Below are 18,357 nucleotides of genomic sequence, written 5' to 3' on the forward strand. Positions count from 1 at the left end.
TCAACAGCTCCTGCCCAGACACAAGGTTTCCAACTGGCTTTTCAGATTTAGTATGAAACATTAAAAAAAAAAACCATGTCAGAAGAAAGTCTGGCAAATATGAAGACAGAAACCAATAAAGCAGAACGCGAAATAGAGAAAAACTGGAGGAAAGTAGGTAATGCAGGGTAGAAAAGAAAACTTAAACAAAATTTTAATTACTGCTTTCAAACAGATATAAGATGATAATGAATTCATAAAACAGATATCAAAATGCTAAGAAAAAAATAATTAGAATAAGAGCACTAGCAAATTACGGACATGATGGCCAAAACAGAGTCAATAGAAGAACCAAAAGACAAAGTGGAAGAAATCCCTCCAAAAGTATCAGAAAAAGAAAGAAATGAAAGAAAAGAAACTTTAAACGTCCATCTAGGATATCCTAAGTCCAAATAACTGGCATTCCAAAAAGACAGAATGGCACTTAAGAAATAACACAAATCATTTCCTGGAACTAAAATGCATAAGACCCCATGCATTAGTGAAAAAAGTTACATTAAATCTTGTTTGGGAGCCAGTGCACCCAGATCCCACCTTGAAAGGGTCCACAGAATATCCAAGCATGATTACTTTTTAAAGGCCCACTAGAGAAAAATCCTGTGGGCGGGGTGGGAATAGGGCACACATAAAGGAATGATAATCAGAATGTCAAATTCTCAGTAGCAAGTCTGGATAGTCAGGGAAAACAGGGTAGCAATGCATTCAAAATGCTAAGGGAAAATGATCTTCAATCTATAATTCTATAACATCCACATTACATACCAAATATAAAGCAGAATAAAGACATTTCTAGCATGCCAAAGGCTGAGAAAATTACTCCCATGGATTCTTTTCTTGAGAAACTATTTTAAGATGAAGGCCACCAAAAACATGAGAGATAAAGTAATTACTAAATTCCATCCAAGAGTGGCAAATAGAAGTCCACAGATTTTAGCCATGCAGCAGATAAGCTGAGCAACCAGCTGACTGGAGGAGGGAAGAGGACTCCAGGGGTGTTCTCCCAGAAAAAGAGGCTTAAAGAATAGTTAAGATATAAAGGAATATTTATATCTTAAGATGAAAAGAATATTTGTAAAATATTAGGGATGTTTAAAGCAAATTTCATAAGTAGGTAAGAAAAGGGCAGATAAAAATCCCAGGAAAAATTAAAAGCTATACCAGAAAGAGAACATAATGTAATATAATAAAGTACTTGGCCTTGCAACAACTAGTATTTATATGTCATAATTATATAAACCTGTTTCTTGCTTTAACTAAAAAAACCAAAAACCAAACAAACAAAAAACTATGTTGGTGTCTTAGTCTGTTTGGGCTACTGTAACAAAATGCCATACTGAGTGGCTTATAAACAACAGATATTTCTTTCAGCTCTGGAGGCTTGAAGTCCAAAATCAGAGTGACAGCACGGTCGGGTGAGGGCCCTCTTCCAGACTGCGGACTTCTTGTTGTGTCCTCACGTGGTGGAAGGGGCAATGGAGCTCTCTCAAGCCTCTCTTCTAAGGGTATTAATCTCATCCATGGGGGTTCTGTCCTCATGACCTAATCACCCCCCAAAGGCCCCATTCTCCTAATACCATCACATTGGGCATGAGGATTTCAACATTCATTAATTTTGAGGAGACACAAATATCCAGACCATAGCAATTGAGAAAATGGGCCTAGTTTTTGCCTCATCATTTATCGTAAAGAAAGTGCATAATGCCTAATATTGATAAGAAATAGCAGTATATTATTTATAATTATTTAGGTAAACATCAGAACAAACAGCTAAAAACAATGCGAAGTAGTTACCTTCAGGAAGCTAGGGTGTTTGGTAGAAGCAAAGGGACTGCTATTCTTAATAAAAACTCTAGTACTTGATTTGTTTTAACCATGTGCATATATTATTTTATTACATTCCCTACTTCCTAATTTTAATAAAAAAGTTTAAAAGTGGATGCATAACATGCTGTGATGCTGTATGACAAGATTACAGAGGGCCTCAGGAGAGCTCCTATTGTGTAAGCACTAGGAAGACTGGCAGAGAAGTGCCCAATACAAGCACAGCTGTCTGACATTACCCCCAAGTAACCAAAACTATTAATGCAAGATTAACTGCATAGATTTGAGGAAGAGCTGTGCTAGGAGCTTGTTATAGCTTCACATACCCAAAACTCCTTTTTGTGTGTCCCCTAAGAGGAATGAGTAATTATCCCTTGAGATTCAGATTCAGTTTTTTCATTAACAATTTACTCTTGGGAAATTACTAATAGCAACAATTGATTTCTATACTCCAGTTCAGGAGTGAGCAATAAAGTGTACAGGCATACAGTGTTACAAAAATGTCTGGCCATCAGTTGTATTGGTAAGAAAGATTCTGTGGATCTAAGTAGTCATCATTTGCATTTGGCTGGATATGGTACCTGAACATTTGAATGTTAGTCAAAATTGTTTCCCCTCCATCCTGCAGCATTCATATATTGTTTTACTTTACTCAGGATTTTAAGAAAAAAGGGGGGGAGCATATAATATACACAACAGTAACTTCCCTTTCGTATGGCAAAATGAATTTCTGTTATTCTACTTTCTACAAATTCAGTTCTTCTCAACTATATAACAATTCACGAATCAGAGAGAAGCTCCTGGCAACCCCTGCCATTCAGAACATAGCTAAAACCAGAAAGGATCAAAGTGGCTATTCAAGAGTCTGCAGGTTTGACCCGGGGAAAGGGTTCTTGGCACCACTCTTCACTATCTACCACCTCTTATTTATGGGCACACACTTCAGGGACTTTATCAGATTGTCTCCCAGATTGCACATGGTTTGAAGCAGCTGAATGAAAATATAAAAGGAACAGCATAGGGTGCTACCTGCAGAGCACGCAACAGCAAATGATAATTGACAGCACAGGTGCAAAAATAAGGAAGACATAATGGTTAAAAAACATAGCAACTTGAGATCATCTATCATGAGTGTAGAACTGACACGCTCTGGCAGCTGCCAGGAGCATAACTGCACCCTGGCACAAATATAACCGAAGATACTCAAGTCCACCACAAATCAAGGAGGAGGGAGAAACTACAAAGGCAAGGAGGCTCCTAATACATTACAGATAGATTTCTAAAACTGTTCGGACCGGTAGTTCTCTGCTTTGGCTGCACACTTCAGGATTCTAAAGATTTCTTATAACTTAAGATACTCTCGCATAAATGGTGATATGTTATCTCTAAGAGAAAATAAAGTAGGAGGATTAATATGATTTTTAGACTTTGACATATGAGTCCTACAGAACGTACATAAATTAGAAGCACCATAGTGCCTTAGATAAAACAAACTTTTAATATCATTACCTACATATCTGTAACAGGTCCATTTTAACCTGTTAAGATAATATGTCTCTATCTGGTCACCTACATTAATAATATCACTATAAAATAAAAATAACCATTTTAGTCATTTTTCCAATGCATTTCCAACATTTGCTTTCTGTTCCATCTTCCTCCTCAATCTTATTTCCAAAATGCCGACCGAGTTCTTCCCCAGGAGGAGCACCCTAACTGCCCCACAGGGACTTCCCTGCATGCTCACCCTGAGTCTACTTCTGGAGACACACCAGGGGCCACACTCTACCCTAGACCTCATCCCCATTACATCTGTAAATCTCTGAAATTCTACAGCTTCCAAAACTTTCAGCTCTCCTGAGCAACTTATCTTCACTCTTACCCAAATAATGTCTTCAGGTCCCCAACCTCATTTCTGTCAATTTTCTCATTTTTCGTAAAAGATGTGATTTTACCAGAGCCTGGAGGCCAACAGATATGAATTCCTTTGACTGCCTCTCTGTTTTCATCTAAAAATTCTACCTTTCACAAATTCTTCTCCTTGCTTCTGCTTCAAAGCCATGCCATTTTCCCAGACCTTGATTCATCCCTCCCCCTTTAGCCACCTACCCCGCCCCTCTGTCTACAAACATGCGTGAGCCTTCCTGATCCCCCAGAACACTTCCCTCAGCCCGACTGCCTATGCATGCAACCACTCGGTCTTTTCATCTTCACACTTTTTGAAAAAGTAGCCTAAAGCCCTTTCCCTGTCAACCCCTTGAAATCTGGATTCTGCCCCCATTCAAGCTGAAACCACTTTCCTGAATGACAACTAATGCCAAACCCAAAGGCCCTTTTCTCTGTACTCTCCTACTTGGGCTCTCTACTTACTTGGTAGGTAACACGATATCTACCGTTGACCAACTTCTTGACAAGTTCTCGCCCTTCCACACTTCTGAGATACCACTAGCTGTCCTTACTTCCTATCTTTCTGACTATCCTCCCAAATCCTTTGCTGCCTTTTCCTACTGTACATTAAATGTAGATATTCCGTGAGGTTCTGTCTTGGTCCTCTCCCTCAATTATACTCTAATAGGCTTTTCAAGTTCCAACCGTAACTTTTATTTCTCTGATGGTAACTCCAAATGTCCACCTCTAGCCTTTAATACTGTTAGGCTGCAGACTATCCCCTGGGTATTTCTACCTATCCCACAAGTGCCTCAAACTTTACAGGTCTGAATCAGAGCTCTCAGCTCTCCTCCACTCCATCTTTGGTCCAAGTTCCTTTCTATGAAACGTAGATGCCTAGATTCAAAGCTTTCTTTCCTCTTCCTTCACTTGCAATCCTTCACAAACCTAGTTGCATGTGAACACTACAACCAACACTAACCTCTTCTTTCTGTTGCCAGTCTTGTCCCACTCCACTGCCTTGTAACAGTATAAAAGCTATGCCTGAAAACACACCCTTCACCTCCTTACTCAAATACTTTCTAAAGCTCCTCACTGCGAAGGATTAATGTTCAAGATCCTCAGAATTATACTCAAAGCCTTTGTTGGTTTGGACTTCAGCATGGTTTCTTATTTTTGGAGCCTAATTTAACCCTTCCTTCAAGAATTGGCAAAAATGGGGTGGGAGGATGTTAATCTGTTTTCTACACACAACAGTATCTTATTATTTAAACAACACTATTTATCATAACTCTACTAGACAGTGCGGGTACTGGCCTTGGTTTTAACCAGAGGTGTTTCTGCTCTTCCTGGGGGAACTAGCAATGTCAGGACACAATTCTGGTTGTCACAACTGAAGAGGTGCTCCTGGCACCTTGGGGGTAGAGGCCAGAGATGCTGCTAAACATCCTGCAGCGTACATTACAACCCCCTACAACCAAAGTATTAGCTGACCAAAATGTCAATAGTGCCACTGTTGAGAAAACCTGAAATCAATCAATAAATGTCTAACAAATACATGTCAAAACAGGAATTAGGAAGTTTGGGAACACAGGCTGACATCCAGCCTAGTAGTATCAATGATGTAACATTGTTGAAGAGAGAGTGTGGCCAAATGACGAAAAAGTTGGGGAGGGTGTTCATTTTAATAGATTGCATAACATTAAGAAAAATTATCAAACACTTCTAAATATGGCAAAAGGATGCCCTCTCAATCACAACGGAGCACTCTCTTTCGCCCACCCAAAGATGATTTACTTCTCTGGGAAATGTACCTTTGTCTTACACACCATTTATTATTGATTAGGGCCCGGACTGTGATGCTACATGTCAAAATGTAGATTTCTGTCCAGCAGAGATGCCAATTATCTCCATCTGGTAGAAATAGTTATAACTTCACTGCTTTGTAAGATATTAGCCAGTTTATATCTACAAGCAATTTTATTCCATCATTTCTTTTTTTTTTGGTGCAGATACTCAGAGCCTCAAATAATCAGATCCTCAAAAGCTCTTTGAAACACCTTTCCGTTCCTGTTGGTTCCCTCATTTATGAGATACCTGACTGTCTGAAAGTCATGTTTATAACTTTTAAAATAAATTTTCACTTTGGCAGTCTTGTAGGACCAATGGAGATGTCCAAGTGAGCTCACCTGCTTGGAGCTATTAAACTGAGTGGCCCAAGAAGGGTACCTCATTGGCTCTGAGAGCCCAGGTTTACCTAATTTTGGCTCCTAGAGTGAATCCCAAGCAGGAAGTGAATTTTACTAATGCTGTTACCCTGTTCTTTTCCCTTCTGATTTTGTGTTTTCACTTTATGGTTCTTCACCACATGTCCGTTTCCACACTGCCTCAGGGACCAAGTGGCTGCAGACTACCAGGTCAGTCTCACACATGAATCTAGTCTGCAGGAATCTGAGTTTTAGGTGTCTGACCATGTGGCGATCTGTCACCAGATAACAGGGATCCACTTTCTGTGGCATGAGAGACTACAGGAAAATCTGGTTTTAGTCTTTTCTGTTCTTCTGTTTGTGCAAGAACATGTCTCAGGACTACTAACAGAAGAACAGCCCTTATGAAATCTGGGCCAGTTTTGTGTTTTTGGATTACTTTCGACCTGTGGCTACAATTAGGGAACCAAAGCTGAAAGCTCTCTGTGTGTCTGTCTCTATAAATGAGAAAAAGCCTTTACTTCTTCATGGTGTGAATGTGAAATATATTCCTATCTCCAGGGGTTATTAATGAAGTAGATAATAAAGTTTCTTAAAGAATTTCTCTTCGGGGCTTCCCTGGTGGCGCAGTGGTTGAGAGTCCGCCTGCAGATGCAGGGGACATGGGTTCGTGCCTCGGTCCGGGAAGATCCCACATGCCACGGAGCGGCTGGGCCCATGAGCCATGGCCGCTGAGCCTGCGCGTCTGGAGCCTGTGCTCCGCAACGGGAGAGATCACAACAGTGAGAGGCCCACGTACCGCAAAAAAAAAAAAAAAAAAAAGAATTTCTGTTCCAACTGGTTTATAGAGAACAAGCTTTTACATAAATCTATATATCTAGAACTCTTAGAAAATAAAGAAACTAAACATCCAAACTTATAATGTGTTAGCTTTTTAAGGACAAAAGAGAAACAATGCAAAATGCACAGAAGCTGAAAATTCAAAGGCATTCTGTATTTAGAATCCAAATTCATGTAATAAAAATAATCCTTAGGGAATTCCCTGGCAGTCCAGTGGTTAGGAAGCAGTGCATTCACTGCTGTGGCCCAGGTTCAATCCCTGGTCCCCTGGTTGGGGAACTAAGATCCTGCAGGCCGCAAGACATGGCCACAAAAAAAAAAAAAAAAAAAAAAAAAATCCTTGGACAAATCAATCTGACTTGATAATTTTAATACTAATTTAAAAATAGATGGCCCTTCTCTGATTTTATCAGTGCAGAGTACAATGCATCATAAGATTTTTTTAACTTAAAAGTTTTCTTTCATGAAGAGACTGATTATGAAAAATAAAAATTTATACATTAAACTAAATTGAATTATAACACTGCTACATTTTTTGATATCAGAAGTTATGTTGCTCAGTAGTTGTCAGCTTAAGCATAATTTCCAACATCCTTAGTTAACTTTAAGACCTTGGTTGGACCAACAGTAAATGGTTAACTAATGGACACTCTTTGGATACATGGCTAATTTCCAAGTGAGAGACGCCAAGCATAAACACACACATTACACGTTTTCTTTTTAGTATAACCACAATGTCATTACTGCACCCAAGAAAATAAACAGTAATTCCTTAGTATCATCTAATACCCAGTCTGTATTTAATGTGTTTTTCCAGTTGCTCTGTTCTAATTATTCTGATTTTTTCCCCACCATAATTACACAATTCTTGTCTTGCTTAGTATGTCACATATAGAATTAGTATTCACTCTTTTTGTGTATGGCTTTTTTCACTTGGCATACTATTTTTGAGATTCATCCACATTACTGCATGTCTCAGTAATTTGCTCTTTTCTATTGCTATGTAGTATACCACTCTGAATGTCTTTTACACCTAAACTATCTTCGATGTTTCGCAAAGGTCCCCAGGCAATCAATCACAAAGATTTGTCTTTCACCTTATAAGGATGCTAAAACTATTAATTTCATTGGGTTACTCTGAATTTCTTAAATCACAAACACTTATTAACTGTGTCAAATCAAAAGGGAAGCTTGGTCTACTTCTACTGAGTCTCTTTACTTTTCATGGCAATGTAGTTACTTGCACAGGATCATTAAGAATCTGTCCTCCCTTTTACTAGGACAAAATCAGACAAATTCATTGTGCAACACAGACCATAATTAGAATGTCATATTTAAGAATAAACCTCACTTAATCAGGTATGGCAAGGTTACTATTAAAAAACAAGGATTGTAGTTCATCTATGGAACCTACTCAGGATACTGCTCTGGTACCTACTCTGTGGCATGCAGTATAAAGTAAGTCCCTTCCTGGCAGGCAAGAAATTTTAGCATATTTTGGGAATCTTGAGGAGAGAAGCATTCATCCAAATGTATAAATGCTACAGGTGAAATATGTAGAGATGATTTTCTTGATTTTTTTTGGAGATTTGCTTCCTAGCTTTAAAATAGAAGAGACAAAAGAGACAACTAAAACCAAAAACAAATGAAAACCACCCAGCTACTGAAAAGGTAACCTAAGGTTCCTTATGAAATTTCCAGAGAGGATAATTGTCTAGTGTCAGTAATTGCTAATACCTCCTGCCATACTCTATATACAATCAGGCTAGTCTACATGCATATGTGTGTGTGTGTGTGTGTGTGTGATCAAGAGTAATCTTTGAAGCTATTTATAACTACAAGGGCACAATTAACACAAATTACAGAAACTCTGGAAGTAAGGTAAAAGAATAGCTGCATGCTCTCTCAGTGTCATACTAGAGAACTGTCTAGCAGGCCCGACCAAGGATTATTTCATAGCTAGGGCAGCACTGTCCAATAGAACTTTCTGTAACGACATATGTTCTGTATCTGCACTGTACAAATTGGTATCCAATAGCTACATTATGGCTACTGAGCACGTGAAATACAACTGAGGAAATGAATATTTAATTTCACTGAATTTTAATTAAACAGCCACATGTGGTAGTGGTAATACACTGGACAGTGTAAATCCAGCCTTCAAACTATTTTTGTACGGGCCCTAAGAATTGTTTTTACCTTTTAAAGGGTTGTAAAAAGCAAAAACAAAGAAGAATATGAGACAGAGACCCTGTATGGTTCATAAAGTCTGAAACTATTTATCGCCTGGCCCTTTACAGAAAAAGCTCGCCCATGTTTGTATGCTCTAGTGGAATGTGTTTTTTGTTTGACATACTATTTATATTGAAAAAGGCCCAGAATCTGTGAAATTACACATTTAACTTGCATATTTTTGTCCAGTAAAGACACAGATGATTTCTGTGACAACCCCCAAATTACTGTTTCATTATCCTGTAGGACATGAACAAGTTTTGTATCCAATCTAGCAGTCTTATTTCAACATTCTTTTTCGGTACCTATATTCATTTCCTGTATTGTTCCTTGAACCAGTTTTCCTATCCAGCTAGTTCCCTCAAAAATGAGTTATAAATAAATGATTGGCATGTGCTCACCTTGTATCTTTAGGAATTACATTTTAATTAAAAACAAAAAACAACCAAAAATAAAGTGCTCATTTAAAAAATTCCTATTTACAAAAACAAAACTCAAAAAATGGTGAGGATTCAAGGCATATTTTGAGAAGTAGATAATATGATGTGGCAGTCGTTCCTATTGTCTACCAATATCCACGTTCTGCTTCTTTAACAAACAGAACCCAGATTTTGTTCAGGGCAGCAACGTGTCTAGTTAAAACTGAACATTTCCTAGCTCTCTTTCCTGCAAGTATTGGCCATATGACATAGTTCTGTCCAGAAAGAGATAAGGAAAAGTCTGCTGGGGTGTTGTAGAAAGGTGTTGTGGCTTCTTCCTTCCTTCTTGAAATAGAGACTTGATGGCTGGAGCTGCAGTAGGTATTCTGTGATCATGAGGGAAAGGCCAAAAGAACTGCAGAGACCTTCACCCTGACAGCTCCTAACCACTGCTCAGCCTTGGACTGTTGTTTATCTTAAGATTTTTTATTGAGTGAAAGAAAACTAAACCATTTTGTATAATTTCTATCACTGCAGCCAAATCCTGATCTATCTATCAGTCTAACTGTTAGAGATATATCATCTGCATTAACCTATTATAACAAAGTAATGACTTTATTATCTTAATTTAAAAAATACCAGGGTTAATAATGAAACATACAGTGAACTAAACACGTAGGTTCAAAAATGGATAAAGATCCCAGATGACTGGTAGATAGGGATTTTCGATGAAAAGGTGTCATAATCACAACTGACTTTTACATAGAAAATTCAGATGTGAATCCACACAGTTCTTATTCATCAATTAAAGTAAGTAATTCTGTAAGCACTAAGACTGAACAAAACTTTCTCTAAGTTCAAAGGAACCTCTTAAATTAACAATTAAAAGAAATAATTCAGTTTCTTTAAACAAAAGGATTTTCCTATGTTGTTTCCATATGACATAACTTATTTTTATAAAAAACAGTTCTTTAATTAATTACTGTAAGGATTTCCCCCCTATAATTCTGTTTCTGAAATGCAAGCCTTCTAACTTCATACAATTATATTAATTTAGTAAAAAGTCAACATAGAACAAGATGTTGTCCCTGATTTAATTAAAACCCTGTAATACTAGCTGGTAAACAAATAGGGAAGAGGAAGCTACAGTCATGAGCAATCACTTTGACCCTAGTACAATCAGCGTGAGTATCCCTTATTTCAACATTCTGGTATAACCCCAAAATATTAACCATAAAAGAGACTGAACAAACCTCTGTTTCTTGAGAAGATGATTTACAACCATGGTGAGTTAAAAACTATCATTCTAGAAAAAGCAAAAAGGCCTCCAACCTCCTTTCTGGTAAAATCAAAACAAAAAACTCTGTCACTACCCAGTATTACATCTGTAAATTATTTCCTCCATGAACAAATCTACTGTTCAAGAATTCATTCATGAAACCAGGTACCAAGTTCTCCCAACGGAAAAGGAAATAAAACAATATAGGGTCCATCTTAACCCTCTGAAGTCAATGAAGTAACAGGCCACTTCTACTGGAATTGCATTTTCTTTACTCTTATCTTTCTCCTCTCTTACTCCACAAATATGCAAGCAAAAACTCAGGTAAAGGACAATCATCAACTCTTCATAAGACCCTCTCTTCTTTTCCTCTCAAATAAAAAGCAGACTGGATGTTAGCCTACCTTACCACAGTTTCTCAGGTGCATTGTAATTTCAATGTTTAAGACTGATGAGTCCTCCAAATTACTCTCCTTATAAGTCCTCCAGATTGGTGTTCTTGGTAGGTCACTGGCTATGCTTCACAGTGGCTATTCACTGCCATGAAGTAATGCCTGAAATACCACCACCTGATGGGCAGCTGAAGGTAGCAAATTCAGTACCCTAAAGGTTCAGGGAGAAACCATACAACAAGTAGCCATGCTGTTTACTTCCAATTACTCCTCTTTTGTTTGTTAACCTCCAGGACAGGCTCCTAGCTTACCAACTAACTTTAGCACCCAATTCCCTGCTATGGACCTCCATGATCTCAGCACTGCATTATCTCCAGATGGCTCACACGTCCATCCTTTAGCCTCTCACTTCTCTAAGTTAAAAGGAACGCTTCCACTTCACCCATGACCACTGAGGTACCACCCCTTGGTTCTCAGAATTCCTCCAGATCCAAGATTCTGATCTATGAAATGCTTCTTTAACTACCACCTCTAGAATTCTCCAACACTTACTGAAACTGTCCTCTGCCTGCATGATTCCCTGAGTCTAGGAGGGGACACGGTCTAAGGTCCTGTCCCTCCCTTTATTCTTACAGTTCATTATGCCCTTCTGCCTTCACCTGCCTCCTCTCCAGTCTGAACCTCTCAAGCTATTAGTTCACTAACAGTAGAAGGTAAGTCTTGCATATTTTTGGACTGTCCTAGCTCAAATAAGGCTGACCATTCAGAAACAGTTCCTGGGCCCCGTTTTGCCTTGCTCAATTGCACTTCAGATTCCTTTAGTCTTTATGTGCTGGCTTCACCAACATCCTGAGTGGGGGAAATCATCACCTACTTGAGAATTTCTGGATCAAGTGATACTATAAATTCAAACCACCTAACCTTCCCTGGCCCTCACTTCAAGTCCACAGTCCTTTTTTGTTTTTTTCTAATGCACTTCCAACAGTTCCACTGTATCTGTGTTGACATACTGCACTGTCTTCAAGGTCTCACCCTCCCTCTCTGGGCATAAACTGCCATCCCACTTTACTAAGACAGTACTATAGGCCATTAAGGCCTTCAATTACCCACTTCACCAAATAGGAAAAAAAATGTGTATCCTCACTTATCTTGTCTCCTACTACCTAAAGCAGAGGTCCTAAAAAGGCAGTCCAAAAGCTGAATCTGGTCTACTGCCATGTTTTGTTTAGCATATGTGGTTGCTTCCTATATTTCTTTTTTTAGAATATGTACTTTAAAAAGAATGTATTAGTGCAAAACTTTTACTGAGATGTAATTCATAGCATACATGGCTTTTAAAACATAAATTAGCTGCCTCTTAAAACAAAACAGATTTCCCATTACAAAATGCAGACTACTGGCTTCCCTTGGGTGAGAAGATCAGACATCACTAGGCCCATATGTGTAACCAGCTGATACTGAGCATGAGCGACTGCCCTCTCCCACAGGGCATGAGCATCTCGGTTCACCCGTTCCTTCCGACCAGCCAGCCACTTCCCTATGCAGTCCCCCACCTAGTCCCAGGGGCTCTTTGATCTAAGGGAAGGATCTAACTCGTTGCACTCCCCAGGACAGAGATCTCTTCAGCCTCATCTCTCCTCACCCAGGCCAGACTCCAAGATCCCACCCCTGCTTTGAATCTTCGATTTCTTTGTGAATGAGGCAGCTCGGTCAGTGCCTCCACTTCTTCTCTGACGTTCAATCCTCAACTTCCTTTGTTTCCATGACGTCTGCCACCTTGGACTTCAGTCCCCTCCCACTGGGCCCCTATGGACAATGCCCGCTTTTGGTTTCCCTCTCACTTTCAGACATTGCTTCTCTAGCCCTTGTAGTAATGTCACATTGCTATAAAAGTTCTAAACACTTATCCCCAATTTCTATACTTATATCATCAGTAGCCAACAATGGACCGGATGATGGAGGCATTGAAATGTAAATCTGACAGCATCACTGGTGTTCTTACAACCTTCCATTACTCTCCGCTGCCTCCCTGCTTGGTAAAATCCATGTTCTTTAGCAGGTCGCACGTGCTTTGTGAGCTGGCACCTTCCCCCATTCCTGTCCTTCACTTGAGGAATCCATGAAAAAACGGGACTACTTCATATCCCTGTGATTTTGCACATGCTCTTCCTTCTGGAAAACTCTCATTCATCCTCCAGCATCCCACTGGGCAGAACAACCCTTCCTCTCCTATATTACTTGCACATACTTCAACTCTTAAATGTTGTTTCCAACTTTCTCCCCTACTAGGCTGTGGGTTCCTTGAGGTCCAGAGGCAACAGCTAGTGTATTTCCTGGCACAGAAGTTTTCTTTACTTATCGGCTACCCGGTCCCACCAACCTACAGGTCAAACAACGTATCCACCATCCTTCCTGACACCAGGGCTTCAAACCTCTCCCTCAATCCCTGCCTCCACTCAGTTGCCAAGTCCCAGTGAAAACCGTGTCACCCCACCCATGTCCAGTTCTAAACTGGAACAAAGTTCCTTCCACAGTTGGGTCTGCCTGTCTTCAAATACAGAGTTTCAAGCAAATCCTTCCTCTCCCAAATCCTCACTGACTCCCTACTGATAAGGCCCAGTGGCCTTAGCACAGCATTTGGGTCCCTGGAGGCTTCATCTCTCACAGGGCAGCATGACTCTTCCTACCCAGACACTCCATGTTGTTCTGGCTTCGAGGCCCTTGCTTGCAACCACCTCTACCTGGGAATCTTCCCAGATCTTCAAAGCCCAGCTCAAGTACTGCTTCCTCCAACAAATTTCCCCTTTGACAAAAGTGGTCATTCAAGAGCATGTGCCTTTTTTAAAAAAACAAAAACTTCCCAGGACATTATCACTTTCTACCAGTAGCCCCGTCTCACCTCTCTCCAGTGAATGGAGCCCTAACTAACTAAAGCTCCACATTCTCCTCTACTCAAGCATTTTCTAAAGGGTAGTGAATTAACATTTTTAAAGGAGGAAAACGACACGAACCACTTGATGGGACCCACAAAGCTGCTTGGAGACTCTACCAGCTAGTTTAAAAAAGTCCTTACTCTAAATCCTCCTTCCCCCAAACCTTCTCCTCCTCCACAGCTTAACTTAAAATATTGTATACGCTGAAGATTGTTCTCCTGTTCTTAATTTTTTTAGCCACACTACGGGACATGCGGGATCTTAGTTCCCCGACCAGGGATCGAAGCCGTGCCCCCTGCAGTGGAAGCACAGAGTCCTAACCGCTGGACCGCCAGGGAATTCCCTTCTGTTTTTTTTTTTTCAATTAATTAATTTATTTTTTTTGTCTCTGTTGGGTCTTCGTTGCTGCGTGTGGGCTTTCTCTAGTTGCGGCGAGCGGGGGCTACTCTTTGGTGTGGTGTGCGGGCTTCTCATTGCGGTGGCTTCTCTTGTTGCAGAGAACGGGCTCTAGGCGCACGGGCTTCGGTAGTTGTGGCTTGTGGGCTCTAGAGCGCAGGTTCAGTAGTTGTGGTTAGTTGCTTAGTTGCTGTGGGCTTAGTTGCTGCGAGGCATGTGGGATCTTCCCGGACCAGGGCTCGAACCCGTGTCCCCTGCATTGGCAGGCGGATTCTTAACCCCTGCACCACCTGGGAAGCCCTTTCCCTCTGTTCTTAATTTTTAAAAATCAAGTTAATGGTTTTCTCTTCCTTGAATGTAAAACACACTCCAAAATGAATTAACAAGAACAAAAACCCCTTGAGTATGGCATTCAACTTTTCCCCATAAATCTCAAAGGGAAAAAAAGGATTTCTTATAAGTGGGAGAGTTAGATTATGAGTAGCACACATCAAAAAGATAAATGGGCAGGTGACACATACTACCAATATACTGTAAGACACACCTTTTCCAATTAGCTTATGCTGAACTGCATGGCAGGGACAAGCAAGGCAACTGGAGTTGGGAGGGTCCAGCAGGGTTTTTCTGTAGAGCAAAAGCAGCACTTTCCATGCTTGCAGTGAGCCTTGAGTAAAGCTGAACTGGGATCAGGCAGAGTACACAATAAAAGCAGTGAGACTAGTCAGACTACAGTGGAGATTTAAGCTGAGAGCTGCTAAGGCAGAGAATTAGGAAAACAAAGTGGGGTTGAATAAATAAGTGTTTTGTAAATCAGAAAAGTTTAGAGTGAATGAGATAGGCAACAGGAGGCTCTACTAGATCCCAGGGCAGGAGAATGACTTTTTGTGGGAGGATTACTCTAAGGCAAGTTGTACTGGGGAGGGAGGGAAGGCAATGAAATAAGGGAGAGGGCACATACCAAGAAAGAAGGTCTTAACTGCTGCAAAAATAATGGAAAAGGAAGGAATGAATGCACGTAAGAGACTTTCAGAAGCCATAATAGGACTTAGTCATGTCAAACTTTTTAGCCCTGGGGAGTGGGAAGAAATTGGGTAGCTGGGGAGAAAACAAGGAGGGGACTGGGAAGGAGTTAGACCAGACAACTGGTTCAAAAAAATCAAGAACAGGAAAGCAAACTTGATTCAACATCTGCAGTGCTTTAAGTTAAGCTGTGGAGAAGAATCATACAGTTAAGTGTCCTACCTCCTCTAAGCACGTTAAAAGCAAGCATACAGGCTTCTTTTTTAATCTAAGAAAGTCAAGAGTCACAGCTAATCAGATTCTTCAAGGGCACTGTGAAATTTCTTAAGTACGACGCCAAAAATGGATCCCCACCCCCAGTGCTCAGCATCTGGAAGGTAGGTATCAAGAGCAAGGTCTCTGGAATCAAACTCCCTCAGTCTGAATCCTGGCTCTCCCACTTACTCGATGGGAAAACCTGGAGAAACTTGGCTCCCCGGGAGGGGGAGGATGTACTCTTGCAGTATTTGGGCTTGGGGAGGGAAGGGAGTAGCTGAAGGTGCCCGAAGTAAGTCTAAGTGTGAAATGCTGATTTAGAGAGAAGGTGAGTCACCTCTTCGAAAGTTTCAGTTTCCCCAGCTGTTAAAAACAGGAAGATAATAAAATCTACCTCACTGGATTTTTTAAGGACTGAATTCGATAATCCTTCCGAAGTATTGAACATAACGTCTGATGTGCTACAACCGTTCGATAAATGCTAGTGGTACACAAAATCAATACATGGAATAATGCTATTTTTAATACTATTATTAATCATCCCTATCTCTTCTTGATATTCTCTGAGTACTGTACTACTGTGATGGTTTTGTCAGATTCTCAGAGGGGTCTTGACATCCCCAAGAGGTTCAGAATCCCTGTAGCGGAGACCTGGGAAGAGATAAGTGGCTGAGGTGGTAGGCCAGGAGGCTGCGGGCCCAGCCATCAGGCCCTGCGCACCAGCCCGCGGGCTGGGGGGAAAGATAACAACAGGCAACACTCTCAACGCGTTCACTCCGTGCCTGCCAGCCACTGCGCTCTGCGCTCTACGCACATCACCTACTCCAATCCTCGCGACGGCCTTCCGAGTCAGCTGCTTTCGTCAGCGCCACTTTACAAATGGGGAAACTGAGGCGCCCGGGACGAAACCGCTAGCCCAAGGTCACATGGCTCTAGAGCGGAGGCTCGGGAGACCGCGCTCTCACCACCGCGCCTGGCTCGGTCAGCGCAGGAAGGGCAGGGAAGAAGGGGGTGGGGACGCCCAGGGACCCCGATCGACAGAAGGCCGCGGGGGCCGGGCTGGGGAAGGCGATCGCGCGGGGTCGGCGGCCGGACTCACCTTAGCGCTGTGCACCGCCTCTTGCGCCCCGCGGAGCTGCAGCCAGATGCGCGCAGGGAGCGGTTCCTCAGCCCCGAGCGCGCCAAGCACGGCCAGGCTCACGCCGAACAGGCCCTCGATGCGGCCGCGTCTCCGTTCCAGCAGCGCCGCCTTCTCGGCGGGCGCCGTGAACTCGTCCAGTACCGCCCGGGCCGCCATGGCGGGCGCGGCCTCCCGCGGCGGCGCCGGGGGCCGGCGGCGGCGACGCCCCCTCAGCGTGCTGCCCCTGTACCCGAGCTCGTCAGGCGGCGTCGGCCCTCCAGGCCGCCTTGGCCCGGCCCGCGCCCTGCCGCCTGGCCGAACGCCCAGCTACACCATCCCGCAGCGGCAGCCGCAGCTGGGCAACTGCGGGTAAAAAGCCCCTTCGCCGCCGCCGCCACCCCCGCCGCCGCCGCGGGCCGGGCCCCGCCGCCGCGCATGCGCCCCGCCCGCCGCCGTCATTGAGTGTCGCCACCCCCTGGGGGGGCGCGGAGGCGACGAAAGTGTACGTCACGCACAGTCGCCATGTTTGTTGAGGGCCCAACGATGGCTGTGGAGGGGGGCCTGGGTGGCCTTTGGTTAGGCCACGACGCTTTTGCGTGGCCTGGTGGATGATGAATTTATGGTTTTACAGATGGGGAAATTGAGGCTCCGAGCCAGTAGGCGGGACTGACCCAGTGTCACACAAGGGATTTGGCTTGCTTTCAGACAGCTTGAAGCCCAATATAGCACTCTAGCAAACTGAGTTATCCAGCTTCTCATTTATTGATAGATGTTTTTTTCTCTTCCTCCCTCGATCCCTCCCCCACCTCTCTCTGTCTCTCTCTCTGTCTCTGTCTCTCTTTCTCTCCCTTTCCTTTGCTTTCCGTTGTTTTTTCAGTAAAAATGGTAACAGGAAGAGAAGAAAATGGGAATAATGTGTATGGAGAATTGAAAAGCAAAGAAATGATTAAGGAAAGGTCAAGAGAGTGTTTTCTTCTGGGAAGGGAGGAGGAGAATGTGTTATAGAAGAGGTACAAGAAGTGTGGGACTAGCGGCTTCTCCGTGATTTTAGTGGGGTACTTGGGCAAGTGCACCCTAAGCCCTCTCCAGGTCTGTTTTCCCATCTGTAAATTCAAGGGTTGCTCTAGTTATCTCCAGTTCTTTTCCAGATATTATGTTCTCTGTGTCCATGAAAACATTGTGGAAGATAGTGGTTTCCTTTCTCTGGGCTAAATATTGTGGGTATAGTAGATAGTTAGGGACCATGGGTGTATTACTTAACTTGTCTAAGTCGTAATTTCTCATCTGGAAATGTGGGTAACAATAGTACTTCCTACTGTGAAAATTAAGATAGTACCTGGACACAGTAAATGATCATTAAATACTAGCTATTATTATCGTTAAATTAGCAATATATTTAAGGCTCCATTTTCACAGAAAAGCTTTGTGTGGATTATGCAACCATACTGAACTTAATGGGCCTGGGAGCCCCCTCCCGCTGTATAGATTCCCCCTTGAGGAGAAAGAAGGGGAACTAA

At 42.2% G+C, this 18,357-nt stretch overlaps 1 protein-coding gene across 3 annotated transcripts in view; it reads right to left on the reverse strand.

The window, feature by feature from the left end:
• N4BP1 (NEDD4 binding protein 1) overlaps nucleotides 1-17,260 on the reverse strand; it is a 48,054-nt gene extending 30,794 nt beyond the window's left edge. For all 3 annotated transcript variants that reach the window (XR_009537312.1, XM_060132563.1, XM_060132562.1), the window contains exon 1: nucleotides 16,820-17,260. Coding sequence is in view for 2 of the 3 variants with exons in the window: in XM_060132563.1 (XP_059988546.1) it covers nucleotides 16,820-17,017 (198 nt within the window). In the remaining variant the exon portion in view is untranslated. The remainder of the gene's footprint in view (nucleotides 1-16,819) is intronic.
• Between the last annotated feature and the right edge of the window lie 1,097 nt (nucleotides 17,261-18,357).

Source organism: Lagenorhynchus albirostris, chromosome 19 (assembly GCF_949774975.1).
Source record: "Lagenorhynchus albirostris chromosome 19, mLagAlb1.1, whole genome shotgun sequence".
Classification (NCBI taxonomy): Eukaryota; Metazoa; Chordata; class Mammalia; order Artiodactyla; family Delphinidae; genus Lagenorhynchus; species Lagenorhynchus albirostris.